Raw genomic sequence first — 23278 nt, forward strand, 5'->3', positions numbered from 1 at the left:
CTTTGTGACATGGTTTCCCACTCCAAATGAAGAATGACCCAAATCTCTGAATTGTTCCAGATTATTTCGTTTTTTTGTGTGTTTTTTCTTTAGAAATCCACCTCTTTGAGCCCCTCATGAGTCGCCCTGGATCATATAAAGACTGGATTAGTTTACAGACTCTTACAGGCTGGTTCAGGTCTCCGGATAAACGTGTTGCTGAAGCGTGGGAGAATTCTGCTCGCGTCCTACTGGATAGACTGTTCCAAAAATGGGAAGCATCAAGTCAGGAGAGCGTTGGGAAATTTACTCAACTCTTAGAAAGCTATAAGCAGAGTTTCCAGGCAGCCAGGGAACAGGTATTTATATAAACAGTGTAATCCGTGTATTATTCGTTTATTTGATAATCAATTGAGAATCAAAATCGGAAAATTAAAAACCATTACATAACTATTCATTATTTATTATGATTTTTTTTTTCAATATAAAACAAAAAAACAAATAACGGCGTGTATTTTCTGTTTTTTATTTGATGATCCAAACAAAAAATGGGAAATGAAAAAAAAAAAACAGATCAGAAGCCGAACTTGGTTTATATATTTTTTTCACCAGTGTCTTATTCGGATTACCGTTCCACCTTAAATGCTCACTGCAGTATCACACAGACAGTCATATTTTATCAGTAACAGGTTTATTAAGATGCCACAGACCATTTTCTTAAGCCCGATCTGAGCCTAAAGAAACTGATGGAAAATCTCGGCCCGAGTTCGGCTCAGGCATCAGGTCGGGCTCAGGCAGAGAATCTAAACTCTACTTATTTTATATGATGTTATATAGTTTTGTGTTTTATATAATGTAATCCATTTTGATTGGGTGGTCTGTATTGCAATTGCACCTTATTCAAAAAGCAATCTGTAGTCTTTATACCTTAATAGCTTTTATTACTTTATAACTTAAAACTAACTTCAGCGAAAGTGAAACCCAACTGTACTGGCTTTTTTTGTGACGTAATAATAATAATAAACATAGCTGCAAGCGGCAACCTGCGGGTTCAAGCACGATTAGCAGAATGTGGATCAGTGCTGTAAACCGCTTGGCTAGTGAAAATCAGAGAATCTAAACTCTACTTCGAAGGGTTTCTGCTGCTTTTTATTTTGGGTTTTGCGAACAAATGAACATTAATACAGTACATTCCAGGCATGAGCAAAGGAAATAAACCTTTTATAAATGAAGGAGGACTGTCTGTGTTTTACTGCAGTGAGCATTTAAGGTGGAACGGTAATCTGAATAAGACGCTGGTGAAAAAAAAATGTTTGGCTTCTGATGCGTTTTTTTTTTATTTCCCATTCTTGTTTGGATCATCAAATAAAAAACTGAGAATAAAATAAATAACAAAAGTATTTGTTTTTTGGTATTATATTCAAAAACAAAAAATAGTTCGATAATAATAAATAGTTTTTTTAATTTTCTGATTTTGATTCTCACTTGTTACTTTGAAAAAGTAATTAGTTATAGTTACTAGTTACCTCTCCAAAAAAGTAACTGAGTTACTCCACTATAAAAGTAACTAGTTACCAGTAAAAGTAACTATTGCGTTACTTTTGTGTTACTCGCCCCCGTAGTAACGCCGTTATTCCCATCACTGCAAATGAACGAATGACACACGGATTTAACCTGCCTTCAATTTACTTCCTTAATAGAATTTTTAAAGTACTAATAAAATCATCTTAATCTTAAACGCTGTGGTTTTGTTTTAGGTGTCAGAGCTGATCGCGAAGAAGCTGTTGAGCATGATTAATGTGGAGAGAGAGGGAGGACCCTCAGGAAAAGTTAGAGAGGGATCCTCGGCGGATGCCGGCGCTCTGGCGCTCGGTCTGTCGGTGTTTCAGGTTTGCTGTAGATGTCAAATCAAACTCGGAATTAAAGACTGGGGCAAAATCTGTCAGCTGATCTCCTCCGGTTCTGCTCCTGAACAGCTACAAGAAATTCAACAGGCCTTTCCAAATCTACAGAAGTAAGTAGATAAAAAATATACAAAAGTACAGTTTCGTTATTTTAAAATGTTCAGTATTGTAGATTAATACTAATATAATAATTTTCTCAGTTAGTTTTATGAGGTAGAGTCTCCTGGAATTCAGGCTTTCAGTTAACAGCTGTGCTGAACTCATCAAGAGTTAATTACTTGAATTTCTTGTCTCTTAATAAAGTGTTTGAGAGCATCAGTTAAAGTAAAGTAGTGAAGAGGTAGAGTTACAGGTATACAGTGAATAGTGAATATTTGAGTAATGTTCGAATCCAGGTTATGAGAAGAAACAACTACTCAACTAAATAAAGAAATAAATACTTTAAGAAATAATGAAGATCAGACAATCAGAAAAGAAGAATTTCAAGAAATTTGAAAGTATCCTCAAGTGTAGTCACTGCAAAGACATAATATAAATATATAAATATAAATATTATAATGATGGAACTGGCACTCATCAGGACCGCCCCAGGAAAGAAAGGAAGAGTGAGAGTTTCCTCTGTTGTACAGGATGAGTTTATCAGAGTTTTCAGCCTCAGAAACTACAAGTTAACAAACAGCTCCTCAGATAAGAGTATCTAAATACTTCACAGAGTATTTTAGTTTGTTTAACACTGTTTTTAAGTTACTACATGATTCATTATGTGTTCCTTCATCATCTGATAGATCACTTCACTATTCATTTACTATGTAGGAAACAATAAAAACATTAAATGAGAAGATAATTATTATTTGTTTTCTTTATTTTTCTTTTTTTTTTTCTTTATTTTCTTTAACTCATACCCGATTGGTTCTCAGTCTTCATTTTTCTCTGCTGAAACTGAGACTCAGTTCTTAATCATGTTAATCTGAGCTAAAGGCTAAAGCTGCTGTTTCCATGTGGGTCAGCCAGACTGCTTTTGGCAACTTTGTCACTCCTGGTTTGATGGTTTGTGATCATCCATCTTCCTCTTGATTATATTCCAGAGGTTTTCAATTTGGTAAAATCAAAGAAACTGATCATTTTTAAGTGCTCTCTTATTTTTTACAGAGCTGTATTTGTTTTTACAATAATTAAATCACTTTTTTCCTTTTTTTAGTTCATTACTTTCTTTAATTTTCCTTTTATTTGATTTGCAGTACGCTGATGGGTCTGATGAATCGCTGTGCTCGTCTGCTGGGGTCGGAGCTGGTGCTGCTGGTGCCGGTGCTGCAGGCTGTGGGTCGGCCCGGCTCAGACTCGGGCCGGTTTGGGTGGACTGTGGAGGAGCCGGTCTGGGCCGGACTGCAGAATGTGGAGTATAGTTTATATAGAGAGAAGATCAGAAAATTACCTGACAAAAGGAGGTTTGAATATATATCTATGTTTTATAACATGTTCTTTTGAATTATTAATTCGTTGGCAAATGATTTATATCTTTTTGTAATTCAGATATACTTAGTATAAAACAATAATTCAGATTGTGGGTCCTGTTTTAGTGACCTATAGGCGAGCAGTTAACGGTGCACCATGCAGCTTTAGGATTTAGGGCATCAGTGTGTCTTTGCTGTCGTAACGACGGGAAAAGTACTCCTTGCACAACTCGAAACGAAATGCGAAAAGGCATGTGTTGTCTGCTTTATGACAATATCAGTTGTAAAAACTGCTATACAAATAAATTTGATTTGATTTGATTTGATGAACTCATTCTCCTAATTAATCATGGGTGTGTTTAATCATATTTTGGTTGTAACGTGAAATAATAAACCAATCAGAGTGTCTCTTGCTTATCATTTCCTTTAAGAGTCAGAACTCTGTACGATATATGCATGTAATGTCACTAATTTTGCTGGCATAAATACTGTATACGTTTAACCAATGTTATTTTTATTATATTTATTATTTTTTGGTAAAATAAAAATACTGAAATTTAAATTAACAATATTTTACAGAAATAATAATAAATAATAAATATAATACTAATATTATAATTATAATATTTTACATGAAAAAGCAGCATCTCTTTATTTGGATGGTCCATTATAGATGCTTCATAGATGTTGTGTATTAATGCATGTATATTAATTGCAACTGAACTCTACACCCAAACTCTAATCTTAACATTTTAGGGTTAAGTTTAAAGTTAGGTTAAGGTTTTGGGTTTGAGGTTCAATAGAAAATCATTTACATTCAACTAATATTTCAGTTGGATTAACAGATATTCAGTTTAATGTAAGGTAAGTATCCATGAGATGTCAGTAACGGACCATCCAAGTAAAGTGAAACTTTATCAGTTTTTTTTACGTTTCTGTAATATGCAAATGCACCATTATGCTATTATATTATAATGATTATTTTTGTGAAATACAATAGTCTTTAAATTACAAGAATATTGTTTATAGCGTTTATTTCTGGGTCAGTTTATTATTATTATAACAGCTCTAGTGTTTAAAGAAATCGTTTGTGTTTTTTGTGAGATTTTTTATTAGAACTGTAAATAAAACAGTAAATATTTGTATATTTGATTAGAATGATGCTGGAGATGATTAGAGAGCGCAGGTCGGTGGTGCAGGAGAATCCTCAGGTTCTGGGCGGCTGGATCTCTCTGATGGCGTTTGAGGATTTGGTTGATTTTGGTGAATTAATGCAGATTAATCCTGAATATCTGCTGCAGAGTTTAATGTTCAGACTGAAGGAGAGCGAACTGTACTTTAATAAATCCAGCGCAGTGGATAACACCACCCTGCAGGTGAGAGATTTAACACACAGACTTTAATACTTACTGCTGTTTTATACAGTAATGAAAGGTTAATTAAATGTTAATTAAATGTTTATTAAATGTGCTGGTTTTTCAGGTCACTGAAAAGATCTTGAGCTACGTCCTGCAGCGCACTGAGCAGGACATTACCAGGTATCACTATTATTCACTATTATATATTATTATTATTACTGCTGTGTCCTGCTCATCTTCACCCACCTGTTTAAATCATGATTACTGTGAATATAGCTATACAATTAATCTGACTAAAGCGATTAATCCTATTAAGTTCATTAATAAGATTACCTTGATTAATTGGATTAAATTAAATATTGGAATTAAGTAGATTAATCTGTCAATTCAATGAGATTGTTAATTAGTTAGGCGGATTAAATCGATTAATCATATTAAATCGATTAATCATATTAAGTAGATTAATCATATTGCTTCGATTAATTAGATTAAGTTGAATAATTGAATTAAACTGATTAATGAAATTAAGTTTATTAATCAGATTAAGTTTAATAATCAGATTGAATAATTAGATTAAGTAGATTAATCTGATTAATTTGATTCATTGAGATCGTTAAAAATAAGTTTAAAACAGATTGAATAATTAGATTATACTAAGTAGATTGATTAAAAATAAGTAATTAAGCAGATTAATCAAATTTTATATGGTGTTATTGATTTTATATCATTGCTGATTGGTTGATTGATTGATTTATTGATTATATGGTGTTATTGATTTAATATTGTTGCTAATTGTTTGATTGATTGATTGATTTATTGATTATATGGTGTTATTGGTTTTATATTGTTGCTGATTGATTGATTGATTGATTGATTGATTATTTGGTGTTATTGTTTCAGGATCAGAGGTTTGGAGCAGTTGGTCGGTGTATCTGAGAGCTGCAGGAAGGTTCTCAGGATTTCCTGCAGATTATCCCGACATAACCTCCCCACCTTCAGATCCGGAGTCTCAGCCCTGCAGCTGCTGCTGAAACTGACCTCAGATCAGTATGAAGCTCTTTCAGAGGTCAGAAATCTGCTCTAAACACAGATTACACAAATCTTAAATTATCTTTATATAAAAAGGCAGAATATTTAGGAGTGCGTACTTTTACTTTTACTGAAGTATTTTATAATTAGAGTATTTGTACTTTTACTGAAGTATTTTATAATTAGAGTATTTGTACTTTTACTGAAGTATTTTATAATTAGAGTATTTGTACTTTTACTGAAGTATTTTATAATTAGAGTATTTGTACTTTTACTGAAGTATTTTATAATTAGAGTATTTGTACTTTTACTGAAGTATTTTATAGTTGGAGTATTTGTACTTTTACTGAAGTATTTTATAATTGGAGTATTTGTACTTTTACTGAAGTATTTTATAATTAGAGTATTTGTACTTTTACTGAAGTATTTTATAAGTATTTGTACTTTTACTGAAGTATTTTATAATTAGAGTATTTGTACTTTTACTGAAGTATTTTATAGTTGGAGTATTTGTACTTTTACTGAAGTATTTTATAATTAGAGTATTTGTACTTTTACTGAAGTATTTTATAATTAGAGTATTTGTACTTTTACTGAAGTATTTTATAATTAGAGTATTTGTACTTTTACTGAAGTATTTTATAATTAGAGTATTTGAACTTTTACTGAAGTATTTTTATAGTTGGAGTATTTGTATTTTTACTGAGGTATTTTATAACTGGAGCATTTGTACTTTCACTGAAGTATTTTCTAACTCAAGTATTTATACTTTTACTAAAGTATTTGCATTTTACTGCAGTATTTTATAACAGGAGTATTTGTACTTTCACTAAAGTATTTTTATTTCACAGTTGTATTTTATAACTGGAGTATTTAAAGTTTTACTGAAGTATTTTATAACTGAAGTATTTGTATTTTACAGAAGTACTTTATGACTAAAGTATTTGTATTTTACTGAGGTATTTTATAACTGGAGTATTTGTACTTTATTGATGGTGGTTTCAGGGCGGAGAGGAGAAAGATCAGGAGAAATCCCGCCTCCTCTCTCAGCTGGAGATCCTGCAGAAGGAGATCAGTGATTGGAGGGATGGGTTTCTTCGCAAGCCTCTGTTCCACCAATCAGCATTCACATACCCTCAAGAAATAGAGGTAAAACATTACGTTAACTCACTGTTATTATCATTATTACAACTAATGAAATCTAGGATACATTCATAACGTATATCTTTATAACTAAGGCTGAATCTCTAAAAAAACATTTTGTTCTTTCAGTTTTAGAGCTGTAAAGTGCAGTGCTGCTTCAGCCAATCAGAGACAATATTTTTGCATGTATGAATATTCATGAGCAAAGGTCCAAAACCTGTCTTTTTTCAGAGACCTCTAATTCAGTAGGGCTGCAACTAATGATTATTTTGGTAGTCGACTAATCTGACGATTATTTTTTCCGATTAGTCAACGATTATTTCTGCCATCTCTAAAAACAATAGAAACAGCTGAACATGAGATTTAAAAGGCATTTAAATACCTGACTGTTGTTTAAACGTGCACAGTACTGATAATTAGTGATTTAATATGTAATCTGTTGTGTTTGGTCACTTTTGGAAACACAAACTTAGTCTCCCATTGCTCTTCTGTCTCCAGCACTTTAATGTGTAATGCAGTTCTGTTACAGATTAACGATTAGTCGACAATGAAATTTGTAGTCGACAAATTAAAATAATCCACATTGTCGATTATGTCGACTAATTGTTGCAGACCTATCATTCAGTGATCTTAATCAGGGCTAAACAGAAACACCGGAGCAAAAACAAGCTCATATAGCGTTCATTCATACTAGAGACACAACTAGACATTTTAAAATAAATAAAAAACGATGGAATGAGAGCTTTTAAGAATTTAAAATAAAATATTTTATAAAAATGAATAAAAAATATGAATAATGTGTAATAAATGCTGAATTCTCTGTGTGTAGCTGTGGGATTCTCTCTTCAGACTGAAGTGTTCGATCCCGAGCTTCACGCATCGCTGGATCAGCGGTTTGGAGACGGATTTAAAGAAGAGGATCTCTGAGGTAAAGAGAAGATGATCAGTCTGTATTTAGATATTATTATTTAGATTTATTAAACCTGTTTTATTAAACCTGTATTATATTTCTGTTTGTGTGAAGCTCAGCGATGTGCAGAAGATACAGGTGAACTGTGTGGAAGCTTCAGCCTCGGCTATCGCAAAAACTCATAACTCCATTCAGACCTGCTTCAGAGAACTCTGTCTGTCTGCTGTTACAAACACATGCCAGGTAAAAATCATACTTTAATATATATATAATAGTTAATAAGCGTTTAAATAACACAATTATTCAAATTATATAAACATACACAGTAAATGAATAGTGAAGTGATCTATCAGATTATGAAGGAACACATAATGAATCATGTAGTAACTTAAAAACAGTGTTAAACAAACTAAAATACTCTGTGAAGTATTTAGATACTCTTATCTGAGGAGCTGTTTGTTAACTTGTGGTTTCTGAGGCTGGAAACTCTGATAAACTCATCCTGTACAACAGAGGAAACTCCTGCTCTTCTATCCTTTCCTGGAGTGGTCCTGATGAGTGCCAGTTTCATCATTATAATGTTTTTGATGGTCTTTGCGGTGACTGCAATCGAGGATACTTTCAAAGTTCTTGAAGTGTTTAGTTGAGTATTTGTTGCTTCTCATAACCTGGATTAGAACATTACTCAAATATTCACTATTCACTGTATACCTGTAACTCTACCTCTTCACTACTTTACTTTAACTGATGCTCTCAAACACTTTATTAAGAGACAAGAAATTCAAGTAATTAACTCTTGATGAGTTCAGCACAGCTGTTAACTAAAACACGGGAGTGAGAGAGTTAGAGTGGGAGCTGTTTATAGTGCTGAGTCCAGGTGTGTGTAATCAGTAGGAGGGCAAAGCGATCCGGATGTGATCCGGCATGTCCGGAGAGTTGAGTGCAGGTGTATCATGGGAAATGGAGTTTGTTCCTGGAGTAGACAGTGACAGGACTGACAGTTTGCTATGTAAATAAATGTGTGGATATACATGTTTAATTTCTGTTTGTTTGCGATATTCTTTTATCTCCATTATTTAATATTAAGTCGGGGAAGGAAGGAGATCTTCTGAAGAGTTTCTTCTCGTGGGGGACGTCTCCTCCCTCCTCCGTCTTGTCCTCCATCGTGGTGGAGTCAGCAGATCGGTTTGGAGAGGACGTGGTGATGCAGCTGCTGGAGGATCAGTCTGCTGCTCACGTCCTGCTGTCTCGGGGTAAACGCTCGAGCTTTTATTCAGCAAATTAAATCAGTTTATTTCTCTGTTTAATTTCTCATTTGTAAGGATCGTGGATTTGTGGGATGATATGGAGCCCCTAAAGTGACATCATAAAAAAATAAAATAAAATAAGGTATAGTAATGAGATACTAATGCATGGCCACAACTTATTAAGGTGTGGGAAGAAGATCCTAATCCTAGGCCACGACGTATTAACACGTGGAAACAAGATCCTAATGCATGGCCATGATTTATTAAGCTGTGGGAATGAGATCCTAATACATGGCCATGACTTATGAAGGTCTGGAAACAAGATCCTAATGCATGGCCATGACTTATTAAGGTGTGGGGACAAGATCCTAATGCATGGCCGCGACTTACTAAGGCATGGAAATGAGATCCTAATGCGTAGCCGCCACTAAATAATTTGTGCTAATGGGATCCTAATGCGTGGCCATGACTTATTAAGGTGTGGGAACGAGATCCTAATTCATGGCCATGACTTATTAAGGTGTGAAAACAAGATCCTAATGCATGGCCATGACTTATTAAGCTGTGGGAATGAGATCCTAATGCATGTCCACGACTTATTAAGGTGTGGGGACAAGATCCTAATGCATGACCACCACATACTAAGGCATGGGAACGAGATCCTAATGCATGACCATGACTTATAAAGCTGTGGGAATTAAATCCTAATGCTTGGCCACAACTTATTAAGGTGTGGGAAAGAGATCCTAATCCTAGGCCACAACTTATTAAGACGTGGGAACAAGATCCTAATGCATGGCCACAACTTATTAAGGTGTGGGAAAGAGATCCTAATCCTAGGCCACAACTTATTAAGACGTGGAAACAAGATCCTAATGCATGGCCACAACTTATTAAGCTGTGGGAACGAGATCCTAATTCATGGCCACGACTTATTAAGGTGTGAGGACAAAATCCTAATGCATGGCCATGACTTATTAAGCTGTGGGAACAAGATCCTAATGCATGGCCACGACTTATTAAGGTGTGGGAATGAGATCATAATGCATGGGAACAAGATAATTTGAAATAAATTGATTAAAAAAATGTAAAAGTTGGAATGAGCCCTGGTGCCATTATCTCCAAAAAGATCATCAAACACCAAACAGAGAAGATTCAGCTCATTTTTCACAGGTTTAACCCACATACTCAGCCCTGCTGCTCATTATCCCACAAATACATGTTCCTTATAATATATGTGTCTCAAATTAACAATATAACATTAACAATAACACTAAAAATATAAGATTTATTACCAACAAGCAACAAAGAAATAATTTATCAAACACACATTTCCTCACGTTCTGCTCCGTATTAATTTAACCCTCTGTTCTCTGCTGTGCAGTAATGTTACCTGTATGAGTGTAAAGGTGTTGTGTGTGTGTTTAGGGGACTGGAGTCGGTGGGGGATGAGTCCGGATGCTGATCAGGTGATGGAGAAGTGTCAGGCGGCTCTGGACGGGCTGGTCGAGGCTGTTTGTCGGGGGGATGTTTCTCTCAGAGAGCTGCAGACCGTCATCAAACACCGGAGCAGCTTCCTAAACATCTACAAAACCCGTAACAACCACTAATACAGATATTTAATACACACACAGCTCTCATCTAAATTATTATACCTTTAATTTAAATTAGATAAAGTTTAATCAACAAGAACAAGTGAAAAATAATATTTTCTCCTCAAATTCAACACAAAATCCCTCTTCTCACAATTATTCAACCCTTACATAATAAACAGCATCTTTAATACGTAGAAGATCTGTTTCTTTTTCCAGAGGACCATTTAAGACTTATTATTTATTTTTATTAGTTATAAGTGATTTATTAAAGAAGGACAGGAACATAAGCAAACAAGAAGCTTGAGACAAAAAAGGAGAAGCAAAAAAGGACAAAAGAAGAAGAGAAAAGAACAAAAAAAACGACAAAAGCAAACAAACATAACTAAGGACAAAAAGAAGAGTAAAAAAAAGATAAAATGTTGGGAGAGAGTAATTTAGTGGTTAATGAGAGAGGAAATTAATATTTAATAGTTATAATAAGAAAAAATGTGTAATAGAAATACATAATAGAAATAAATAACTAAATAACCCTTCGTGCATACAGACAAATGCACAAGTGTGTGTGTGTGTGTGTGTGTGCGTTGTGTGTGTGAGTCACAAAGGAGGGGAGGATGAGATAACCCCCTAAGCAATGATTGGCTGAAGACGTAATCTTACTATACCTTAGCCAATCAGAGAGAATAGGTGGGCGGGTGTTTAGAGCGCATAGCGAGAGATGGAGAGTGAGGAGGACTCCAGTGTAAAACAGCCTTTTCCAAACGGAAATACCACACTATTTCACACTCACTGAGGTCAAAGGTTAAAATGTGCACGTCGAGCTCACATTATGTCCCCGAACCAAAAACCTCTATGCAGGTACTCGTCTTTGCTGCGGTGCACTCTATTCACTCACGCGGGTTACGGGGGCGAGTAACACAAAAGTAACGCAATAGTTACTTTTACTGCTAACTAGTTACTTTTATAATGGAGTAACTTAGTTACTTTTTGGAGAAGTAACTAGTAACTAGAACTCATTACTTTTTCAAAGTAACATGCCCAACACTGATTACCCTCCATGTATTTTCCTGGTGGAAATAAAGGTTGATTGATTGATTAATTAATTGATTGATTGTCATGTTGGAAGGTCCGGTGGTACTTGCCTTTTCTTTGATCACATATTCTCTTTTTTTTCTTGATTTTTTATCGTCATCCTCAGATAAGAATGGTGGATCACAGGGACACATCTCCATTGATGCTGCGTCTCTGCTGGATCAGAGAGAGCAGGACCTGCAGGCTCTGCAGGAGCAGAGGGATCATGTAGACGCTCTGATAAAGATGATCGGGAAGATTTCAGAGATGATTCACGGTGAGTTTAGCTCTTATTACCTGGATGTTTTGTGACAGTTTTGACCATATATTTTGAACAGGTCTTGAAAACAGATCTGTAAAATAATTTTAATGTTTAATTAAAGATTCAAGATTCAAAGAGTTTATTGTCGTGTGCACAGTAAGAAAATATACAATAAAAAAGAAACAAACTAACTAAATATAAATATTAAATTGGTGTTAAATTTACATCCAGGATGGAAATATATACATTAAAACAGTGATGAGTTATGGATATTATTTACAAGTAGGTACTTGTTATCTAAAGCAGTGGAACAAGAAAAAAGTGCAAAAAGTTCAGTAGTGCAGTTATAACATTTTTGCAGTAAATTAAAGTGAGCATGTGCCTCTGAGAAATGTCCCTGACATGTAAACGTGTAGAGAGTAAAGTGCAGGTTATTTCTGAGGTAGGTTGAGGAGTCTGGTAGCTGTGGGGAAGAACCTGTTCTTTAACCTGTTGTTCCTTCAGTTCCTGAGATCTCCTTATTAGAGGAAGAACACAAGACCGATCTTCAGTCTCTGACCCTGGATCAGCTGCTGGCGGTTCGGCCGTGTTTCTGTGAGGAGGATCTGAGGGGAATCTCGGGTTCTGCAGGACGGGTTCTGTTCTACAGCGTCGAGCCGCCGGTTCTGGACACGGCGAGGCAGATGTACCTCCTGCGAGAGAGTAATCTTCTCCTCAGCCTCTGGGTGGACCGAGCCGCTGACCTGGCGTCTCTGAGTCCTGGTTCTGACCCGACGTCCCTCAGCCTGGGGGAGACGCTGTCTGAGATCTGGGCTCCGGCGCTCAGGGAGTTCACGGCGCTCGGCGTCAGGATCGCTCGAGGTTCTGCCCGGTTCCAGGAGGTGGATGAGCTGGTGGACGGGTGCGGAGATGAAGGCGACGGATCTAAGGTCCAGAAGGAGCTGCAGCTTCAGGCCGTTCAGCTGCAGGACCTTCAGGACCTGGAGGAGAACTGGGTCGAGCTGAGGTTCGGTCAGATCCAGCAGTACCGGCAGCTTGACCGCGCCGCCGACGCCGCCGACACTTTACTGAGAATACGAGAGAGACTCGCTCTGAGAGGAGACTTCACTCACATCCACCCTCTCACTCAACTGGTGAGAGAAAATACTATACTCAATTACTACTACAATACTCAATTACTACTACAACACTCAATTACTACAATTATTACTGAAAAATACTCATTATCCATCATTTATGATAAAAATATAGAGGTATTTATTATTATTATCCTTCTTATTTCCACCACCACAGAGCAGCTCCCCTCCTCCTGTATTCAGTATCCTGTGGGCGGTGTCCTGTGAAGGGTGTCCTGTGAAGGGTGTCCTGTGTGGGGTGTCCTGTGAGCGGTGTCCTGTGAGGGGTGTCCTGTAGGGGAGGTGTCCTGTAGGGGAGGTGTCCTGTGGGGGGGTGTCCTGTGGGGAGTGTCCTGTGTGCGATGTCGTGTATTCAGTGTCTTGTGGGGGGTGTTCTGTATTCGTTATTTTGTGGATGGAATCTTGAGGGCAGCATCCTGTATTCGGTATCCTGTGGGCAGCATCCTGTATTTGATATCCTGTGGGCAGCGTTCTGTTTTCGGTATCCTGTTAGCCACGTCCTGTGGGGGCGTCCTGTTTTCGGTATCCTGTGGGTGGTGTCCTGTATTCAGTGTCCTGTGGGGGGGCATCCTGTATTTGTTATCCTGTTGGCGGCATCCTGAGGACATCATCTTATATTCGGTGTCTTGTGGGTGACATCCTGAGGGCGGCATCTTATATTCGGTATCCTGTTGGTGGCATCCTGTGGAGGGTGTCCTGTGAGCGGCATTCCTATATTCAGTATCCTGTGGGCAGCGTCCTGCAGAGGGTGTCCTGTATTGTGTAACCTGTAGGGGCTGTCCTGTGTTCGATATCCTGTGGGCAGTATTCTGTATTCGGTATTCTTTTGACAGCATCCTGTGGTTGGAGTCCTGCAGGTGGAGTCCTGTACCCTCTACTACTGATGATGATGCTCTGTGGTGGTTTTCTGTCCTGTAGGTTCTGAGTAAAAATACGGAGGAGAAAAATAAAATATTCAGAGAAACACAAACAAAACTACAGTCTGTAATTATTATACAAATACAGTATAAATATACATTATTATACATTTATATTATTATTATTATTATTATTATTATTATACAACAGAGTGGAATATATGATCAGTGGAGCTGATAATAATATTCTGACTGAACTGTGTATCTATAAAGATATTGTATTTTTAATATTTTGTCATGTTTTGTACAGGAATAGTGAGTATTGTGTGTTTAGATGAGTAATAGTGAGTGTTGTGTGTTTAGATGAGTAATAGTGAGTGTTGTGTGTTTAGATGAGTAATAGTGAGTATTGTGTGTGTTTAGATGAGTAATAGTGAGTGTTGTGTGTGTAGATGAGTAATAGTGAGTATTGTGTGTTTAGATGAGTAATAGTGAGTGTTGTGTGTTTAGATGAGTAATAGTGAGTATTGTGTGTGTTTAGATGAGTAATAGTGAGTGTTGTGTGTGTAGATGAGTAATAGTGAGTGTTGTGTGTTTAGATGAGTAATAGTGAGTGTTGTGTGTTTAGATGAGTAATAGTGAGTATTGTGTGTGTTTAGATGAGTAATAGTGAGTGTTGTGTGTGTAGATGAGTAATAGTGAGTATTGTGTGTTTAGATGAGTAATAGTGAGTGTTGTGTGTTTAGATGAGTAATAGTGAGTATTGTGTGTGTTTAGATGAGTAATAGTGAGTGTTGTGTGTGTAGATGAGTAATAGTGAGTGTTGTGTGTGTAGATGAGTAATAGTGAGTATTGTGTGTTTAAATGAGTAATAGTGAGTATTGTGTGTTTGGATGAGTAATAGTGAGTATTGTGTGTTTAGATGAGTAATAGTGAGTATTGTGTGTTTAGATGAGTAATAGTGAGTATTGTGTGTTTAGATGAGTAATAGTGAGTATTGTGTGTTTGGATGAGTAATAGTGAGTATTGTGTGTTTGGATGAGTAATAGTGAGTATTGTGTGTTTGGATGAGTAATAGTGAGTATTGTGTGTTTGGATGAGTAATAGTGAGTATTGTGTGTTTAGATGAGTAATAGTGAGTGTTGTGTGTGTAGATGAGTAATAGTGAGTATTGTGTGTTTAGATGAGTAATAGTGAGTATTGTGTGTTTAGATGAGTAATAGTGAGTATTGTGTGTTTAGATGAGTAATAGTGAGTGTTGTGTGTGTAGATGAGTAATAGTGAGTATTGTGTGTTTAGATGAGTAATAGTGAGTATTGTGTGTTTAGATGAGTAATAGTGAGTATTGTGTGTTTAGATGAGTAATAGTGAGTATTGTGTGTGTTTAGATGAGTAATAGTGAGTATTGTGTGTTTGGATGAGTAATAGTGAGTGTTGTGTGTTTAGATGAGTAATAGTGAGTATTGTGTGTTTAGATGAGTAATAGTGAGTATTGTGTGTTTACATGAGTAATAGTGAGTATTGTGTGTGTAGATGAGTAATAGTGAGTGTTGTGTGTTTGGATGAGTAATAGTGAGTATTATGTGTTTAGATGAGTAATAGTGAGTGTTGTGTGTTTAGATGAGTAATAGTGAGTATTGTGTGTTTAGATGAGTAATAGTGAGTGTTGTGTGTTTAGATGAGTAATAGTGAGTATTGTGTGTGTTTAGATGGGTAATAGTGAGTATTGTGTGTTTAGATGAGTAATAGTGAGTATTGTGTGTTTGGATGAGTAATAGTGAGTATTGTGTGTTTAGATGAGTAATAGTGAGTATTGTGTGTTTAGATGAGTAATAGTGAGTGTTGTGTGTGTAGATGAGTAATAGTGAGTATTGTGTGTTTAGATGAGTAATAGTGAGTATTGTGTGTTTAGATGAGTAATAGTGAGTATTGTGTGTTTAGATGAGTAATAGTGAGTATTGTGTGTTTAGATGAGTAATAGTGAGTATTGTGTGTTTAGATGAGTAATAGTGAGTATTGTGTGTTTAGATGAGTAATAGTGAGTGTTGTGTGTTTAGATGAGTAATAGTGAGTGTTGTGTGTTTAGATGAGTAATAGTGAGTATTGTGTGTTTAGATGAGTAATAGTGAGTATTGTGTGTTTAGATGAGTAATAGTGAGTATTGTGTGTTTAGATGAGTAATAGTGAGTATTGTGTGTTTAGATGAGTAATAGTGAGTATTGTGTGTTTAGATGAGTAATAGTGAGTATTGTGTGTGTTTAGATGAGTAATAGTGAGTATTGTGTGTGTTTAGATGAGTAATAGTGAGTATTGTGTGTTTGGATGAGTAATAGTGAGTATTGTGTGTGTGTGTGTAGATGAGTAATAGTGAGTATTGTGTGTTTAGATGAGTAATAGTGAGTATTGTGTGTTTAGATGAGTAATAGTGAGTATTGTGTGTTTAGATGAGTAATAGTGAGTATTGTGTGTTTAGATGAGTAATAGTGAGTGTTGTGTGTTTAGATGAGTAATAGTGAGTATTGTGTGTTTAGATGAGTAATAGTGAGTATTGTGTGTTTAGATGAGTAATAGTGAGTATTGTGTGTTTAGATGAGTAATAGTGAGTGTTGTGTGTTTAGATGAGTAATAGTGAGTATTGTGTGTTTAGATGAGTAATAGTGAGTGTTGTGTGTTTAGATGAGTAATAGTGAGTATTGTGTGTTTAGATGAGTAATAGTGAGTATTGTGTGTTTAGATGAGTAATAGTGAGTATTGTGTGTTTAGATGAGTAATAGTGAGTATTGTGTGTTTAGATGAGCAATAGTGAGTATTGTGTGTTTAGATGAGTAATAGTGAGTATTGTGTGTTTAGATGAGTAATAGTGAGTGTTGTGTGTTTAGATGAGTAACAGTGAGTGTTGTGTGTTTAGATGAGTAATAGTGAGTATTGTGTGTTTAGATGAGTAATAGTGAGTGTTGTGTGTTTAGATGAGTAATAGTGAGTGTTGTGTGTTTGGATGAGTAATAGTGAGTATTGTGTGTTTAGATGAGTAATAGTGAGTATTGTGTGTTTAGATGAGCAATAGTGAGTATTGTGTGTGTGTAGATGAGTAATAGTGAGTATTGTGTGTTTAGATGAGTAATAGTGAGTATTGTGTGTTTAGATGAGTAATAGTGAGTATTGTGTGTTTAGATGAGTAATAGTGAGTATTGTGTTTAGATGAGTAATAGTGAGTATTGTGTGTTTAGATGAGTAATAGTGAGTGTTGTGTGTTTGGATGAGTAATAGTGAGTATTGTGTGTTTAGATGAGTAATAGTGAGTGTTGTGTGTTTAGATGAGTAACAGTGAGTATTGTGTGTTTAGATGAGTAATAGTGAGTATTGTGTGTAGATGAGTAATAGTGAGTATTGTGTGTTTAGATGAGTAATAGTGAGTATTGTGTGTTTAGATGAGTAATAGTGAGTGTTGTGTGTTTAGATGAGAAAGTGAGTATTGTGAGTTAAGATGACTAATAGTGAGTATTGTGTGTGTTTAGATGAGTAATAGTGAGTATTGTGTGTTTGGATGAGTAATAGTGAGTATTGTGTTGTGTGTTTTTGTGCAGAGAGAGGACTGGTTTAAACAGAGGACTCTGGGATCTCTGAGTGAGGATCTGATCAGCGCTAAGGACAGGCTGTCGCATGTTAAAGCGCAGGACTCGGCCTGCCTGCACGCGTTCCTGCAGAGTGATAAACTGCTGCAGTGGGTGAAGAGCTGCATCGAGAGTGAGCTTCTACTCACACACCGCATCCACAACCACACGTTTCACTCCAGATATACACACATATACCTCCATATACACACAGAACATAAGCATAATTCAGCCACTTTAACCTGCACCCATCCTGGAGGTCTAAAAAGTGCAGAAGAAGCTTATTAAAAACCTCTGTTTGCATCCCATAATACTAGCTTCAGCTCCGAGCACCGCCATCACTGTACTGATAATAACATAGACATATATATATATATATACAGGAAGCAGGCAAGCTATGCAGAGTCTATGTATATATATATATATATATATATATATATATATATATATATATATGTTATTATCAGTACAGTGATGTCGGTGCTCGGAGCTGAAGCTAGTATTATGGGATGCAAATAGTGGTTTTTAATAAGCTTCTTCTGCACTTAGTGGTGCATAGTGTTGCACAGCGTTACACAGTGTTACTTTACTTAATGATATGCAAAGTTACTTAGTGTTACACAGTGATAAACATTGTCACACTGTGTTACTCAGTTTTAAACAATGTTACGCAGTGTTGCTCAATAGTACATAGTGTTGCATTGTGTTACAAAATGTTATGCAATGTTACTAAATGGTACTCAGAGTTGTACAGTATTACACAGTGTTACACAAGTTTTTACAGTTTTTACACAAAGTTACGTAATGTTACGCAATGTTACACAAAGTTATGCAGTTTTACAAAAAGTTACGCAATGTTACGCAGTGTTACACAAAGTTATGCAGTTTTACACAAAGTTACGCAATGTTACGCAATGTTACACAATGTTACGCAATGTTACACAAAGTTATGCAGTTTTACAAAAAGTTACGCAATGTTACGCAGTGTTACACAAAGTTATGCAGTTTTACACAAAGTTACGCAATGTTACGCAATGTTACACAAAGTTATGCAGTTTTACAAAATGTTACGCAATGTTACGCAGTGTTACACAAAGTTATGCAGTTTTACACAAAGTTTTGCAATGTTACGCAGTGTTACACAAATTGTTGAATGTTACATAGTGTTACTCACTTATTTCTTGCGCATATCAGCAAAGTCACATAGTGCAGTTATCTGTGTGCGAAGCCGAGTGTTAGTAAACAGTAGAGTCACTCTGTTACAGGTCAGTGATGTATTAGTCTGTTATTTAAGATAAAATCCTAAATAATTCAGCTTTAGGTTCTTTTACCTGCTTAATTCTTAGATTTTTTCAGTAACTGTAAATCTGTGTTCAGATCCCAGTGAGCTGAAGTTCTTCATGAATCTGGCGGGAGAGAGTGATGCTGATATAGACAGACTGGCCAGTTTTCGGGACGCTGTAACGGGATACAGCCCGCTGCTGTACTCTTTACCTGTGGAGGCGGGGTTTCAGGAGTTACTCACCTGTGCTGAACAGGTCTGGAAGAATCTGGAAAAGGATAAGAAACTCACAGAAAAACTGGTAAGCAGAATTATATCAAAATATCTCAAAACTTCAGAGGAGGAGGAAAACACTATGTTACCCTGTGCAGGGCGTGGTGTGATGCTTATTGCTATCTTACACCCCACCAACAGTCTATATTCACTACTTCCTCCTGCATTGTCTAAATAGAAACAGTGCTTCTGATATATCTACACTAAATTTTAAAAGTGATTTAAAAGTAATTTTAAAATGTTGGTTGTTGATATCGTACCAATAATAAAAAATTAATGACCCAAATCTGAATTGTAATACCTTTATGTATTAAGGTTATGTAATAATCTTTATTTAAACTCGGACTACATTCAAGGTTTAAATAAAAAACAATAAAAAAACAGCATTTTAATAAGATATATAAGATAATTATTAAAAAAAATTATAATTGGAAAAAAATATTTTTAAGATATAAAACAAATAAGGTAAAAATAATAATTCAAGTGTAGGAATCATAAAATCATAAGTAAAAATAAATCAGAGGTAATAGATCTAATACATTTTAATCTGTTATTCAACTACAGATAAATACATAAAACTAAACGCATAAAATCTTACATAAATCACTAATATAAATAATCATTTCCAGGCTGTCTGAAAAGAGTGAATTATGAGATTAATATGCTTTTAAAATTAAAAGCATCCAAATTATTAGTGTTAAACAGAGTAAAAGTGTGAATATCGACAGCACTAATGGTTAAGTGTACTGTATATGATTTATTGATTATCAGGGTATGTTTTTGGGAGAAACGTTGTGATTTAGTGTTTTGTATCTGGTCTGTAGAGAGACTCGTGCCGCTGGCTGGACTGGTTGAAGAGTGTGAGGGAAACGTACGGCTCTGTGGAGCAGTCCTCTCTCTCTCTGGCTTCAGCTATAAACACCCACGGAGTTTATCACCTCACCTGGCCTGCAGACTCTTCAGGAAAGGTGGGTAGATGGTGCTTCACAAGTACAGGGTTCCCAAGGGTCCTTAAAAAACATTAAAATATCTTAATGTCTTAAATTTACTGTAAATTTGCTGTAGATATTACATCTTTACACGGTGTGTTTAATACCGGCGGGAAAACATACTAACATTAGCGGCGAGCTAACTACTTTAGCCAGCAGAGAACTAAGGTAAACAAAGAGCTAGCTAACGTTAGCGGCGAATTAGCTAATATTAGCAGTGAGCTAACTACTTTAGCAGGGAGAGAACTAAGTTAAGCAGAGAGCTAGCTAACATTAGCGGGGAGCAAGCGAAAATTAGCTGCGAGTTAGCTAACATTAGCTGCGAGCTAACTACTTTAGCAGAGAGAGAACTATGGTTAGTAAAGAGCTAGCTAACATTAGCGATGTGCTAGCTAACATTAGTGGAGAGCTAGCTAAATTTAGTGGGGAGAGAACTAAGTTAAGCGGAGAGCTAGCTAACATTAGCGGTGAGTTAGCTAACTAGTGGGGAGAGAACTAAGTTAAGCATAGAGATAGCTAACATTAGTGGAGAGCTAGCTAAATTTAGTGGGGAGAGAACTAAGTTAAGCGGAGAGCTAGCTAACATTAGCGGTGAGCTACCTAAAGTTAGCGGGGAGAGAACTAAGTTAAGTGGAGAGCTAGCTAACATTAGCGGTGACTTAGCTAACATTAGCGGGTAGAGAACTAAGTTAAGTGGAGAGCTAGCTAACATTAGCAGTGACTTAGCTAACGTTAGCGGTGACTTAGCTAACATTAGCGGGAAGAAAACTAAGTGAAGCTGAGAGCTAGCTAATATTAGCGGTGAGTTAGCTAACATTAGCGGGTAGAGAACTAAGTTAAGTGGAGAGCTAGCTAACATTAGCGGTGAGCTACCTAAAGTTAGCGGGGAGAGAACTAAGTTAAGCGGAGAGCTAGCTAACATTAGCGGTGAGCTACCTAAAGTTAGCGGGGAGAGAACTAAGTTAAGTGGAGAGCTAGCTAACATTAGCGGTGACTTAGCTAACATTAGCGGGTAGAGAACTAAGTTAAGTGGAGAGCTAGCTAACATTAGCGGTGAGTTAGCTAATATTAGCGGTGAGTTAGCTAACATTAGCGGGTAGAGAACTAAGTTAAGTGGAGAGCTAGCTAACATTAGCAGTGACTTAGCTAACATTAGTAGGGAGAGAACTAAGTTAAGTGGAGAGCTAGCTAACATTAGCGGTGAGTTAGCTAACATTAGCGGTGACTTAGCTAACATTAGCGGGGAGAGAACTAAGTTAAGTGGAGAGCTAGCTAACATTAGCGGTGACTTAGCTAATATTAAAAATTATGGGTACATTTTTGGGTCTTAAATTATATTTATTGTGGTCTTAAAAAGCATTAAATTTGACTTTTAAAATGGTGCAAGAACCCTGAGGTAAACTACAGAATACAGAATTTGCTTTCGGATAAATGAAATATATTCTAATATAATGTATTCTGATTGATTTTGATTTGTTTGCTGTTTTTCTTGTTGTTTGCTCCGGATGTTCAGAAACAGCTGGGTGGTGTTTTATATGTGAAAGTGCAGAGTGATGAAATGGATAAAATATATTCTGTGGAGGATTTACTGGAGTTACAGAATAAACTGATGCTGATGTCGTCTAAAGGAGAGTGCGGTAAAGACCAGGTCAACAAATTTACTGAGGTCAGTTTATTATAAAACACATCTGTCTGATTAATATACTGTAATATAATAACTTACTGTAGCATCATCTATAGTTCTTATTTCTGAGATTTCCATGATGATTTATTGTAAATGTTTGGTCTCAGACTGGGTTATGGTATACAGGATATTATATAATAAGACCAATTGGTACTTTTGGTAAGCAGTGTGGGCAGTGTGCCAGGTCCTGCTGTAAAATGAAATCTGCACCATAAAAGTTGAGTAAAAAGTCAGCAGAGGGAAGCTGTAAGATATGAAGTGCTGTAAGATTTTGTGGGAAAACAAAACTGCACTGACTTTACACTTGATAATAAAACACAGTGGATCAACACCATCATTTTGAAGAGCCATAGTTTCATTTTCCAGCAGGACTTGGCACACTGCCCACACTGCCAAACGTATGTAACATAAATACCACAACAACTATTATTAACATTTTGTTTTAGATCAGAACTGGTTTTTATGGAACGTACAACTTTTATTTTAGGGCGTTTTCACACCAGCACTGTTTGGTCCGGTTAAAATGAACTCTGGTCCGTTTGTAACTTTAGTGCGGTTCGATTGAGCAGATGTGAAAACAGTAATCACGCTCGGGTGCGGATCAAAAGAACCGGACCGAGACCAGCTAGAGGAGGTGATCTCAGTCCGGTACCAAACGAACTCTGGAGCTGTTCGCTTTGGTGAGAACGTGATCCGGTCTCGATCCGACCCAGCTATTAAATATAGTCCATTTATTTGAGCTAAACGGCTGATAAGACGCAGTTTAAACTGATATATTAGCCAGATAACGCTAATTACCACAGCTAAGAACAAACACTGTGTCCATGCACGCTCCGTCTGTGCTGCGTTCACTGCTCACAGCCGCGTGACTCTGTTTATTATGTATAAATCTGTGCTGCACGTAGAAACACTGTGTTTAAAAGCTCAACGTTACAGCGTTCAGTGTAAAAACACATATATGCGCTGGAACACAAAATCTTTTCGCTATATTTACTTTTTTTGTATATGTATATTTACTTCCACGCCAGACCACGCTCTGACCAATCACAGGATACAGCCTGCTCGCGTGTTTATTGGTGCGCATTTTGGTGCGTTTACGTTTATGCCTGTATAAAACCAGACTAAACAGCGAGATAAAACGCTCCAAGTAAACAAACTCATCCACTGATTCGGACCAGAGAAACCAACTACAGGTGTGAAAACGCCGTTAAGCGTTTGAATGGTTAAAATGATCAGAGCAGAGCTTTGTAAAAGCTAAAATACACTTTTAGAAGGAGCTAGTTTAACCGTGTTTTATCTCCAGCACTAACCTAAAGCTTTAAAGAGTGAAGTTAAGAACAGAGTTCTGTAAGAAACTTTACACAGCTTTTAAAGTGTCTTTGAGACACACACACGTCACGATGGGTTATTTTAAGTTAAGTAGTTATTTGCTGATGCTGATATGATTTAAACATATATATAACTGTGCATCATATATAAGAAACTAATGTAAACAGTGTT

At 36.3% G+C, this 23278-nt stretch overlaps 1 protein-coding gene across 1 annotated transcript in view; it reads left to right on the plus strand.

Moving 5' to 3' along the window:
- Positions 1-23278, plus strand: part of rnf213b (ring finger protein 213b) — an 88298-nt gene that overhangs the window by 7153 nt on the left and 57867 nt on the right. Inside the window, exons 6-22 of the mRNA XM_049464306.1 lie at positions 94-338; positions 1737-1993; positions 3122-3328; positions 4491-4710; positions 4817-4872; positions 5593-5758; positions 6727-6870; positions 7694-7792; positions 7889-8017; positions 8862-9027; positions 10450-10617; positions 11812-11961; positions 12451-13079; positions 17524-17683; positions 18928-19133; positions 19930-20073; positions 21608-21760. Coding sequence (XP_049320263.1) covers positions 94-338; positions 1737-1993; positions 3122-3328; positions 4491-4710; positions 4817-4872; positions 5593-5758; positions 6727-6870; positions 7694-7792; positions 7889-8017; positions 8862-9027; positions 10450-10617; positions 11812-11961; positions 12451-13079; positions 17524-17683; positions 18928-19133; positions 19930-20073; positions 21608-21760 — 3299 coding nt within the window. The remainder of the gene's footprint in view (positions 1-93; positions 339-1736; positions 1994-3121; positions 3329-4490; positions 4711-4816; positions 4873-5592; positions 5759-6726; positions 6871-7693; positions 7793-7888; positions 8018-8861; positions 9028-10449; positions 10618-11811; positions 11962-12450; positions 13080-17523; positions 17684-18927; positions 19134-19929; positions 20074-21607; positions 21761-23278) is intronic.

This window comes from Astyanax mexicanus, chromosome 15 (assembly GCF_023375975.1).
Source record: "Astyanax mexicanus isolate ESR-SI-001 chromosome 15, AstMex3_surface, whole genome shotgun sequence".
Taxonomy (NCBI): Eukaryota; Metazoa; Chordata; class Actinopteri; order Characiformes; family Acestrorhamphidae; genus Astyanax; species Astyanax mexicanus.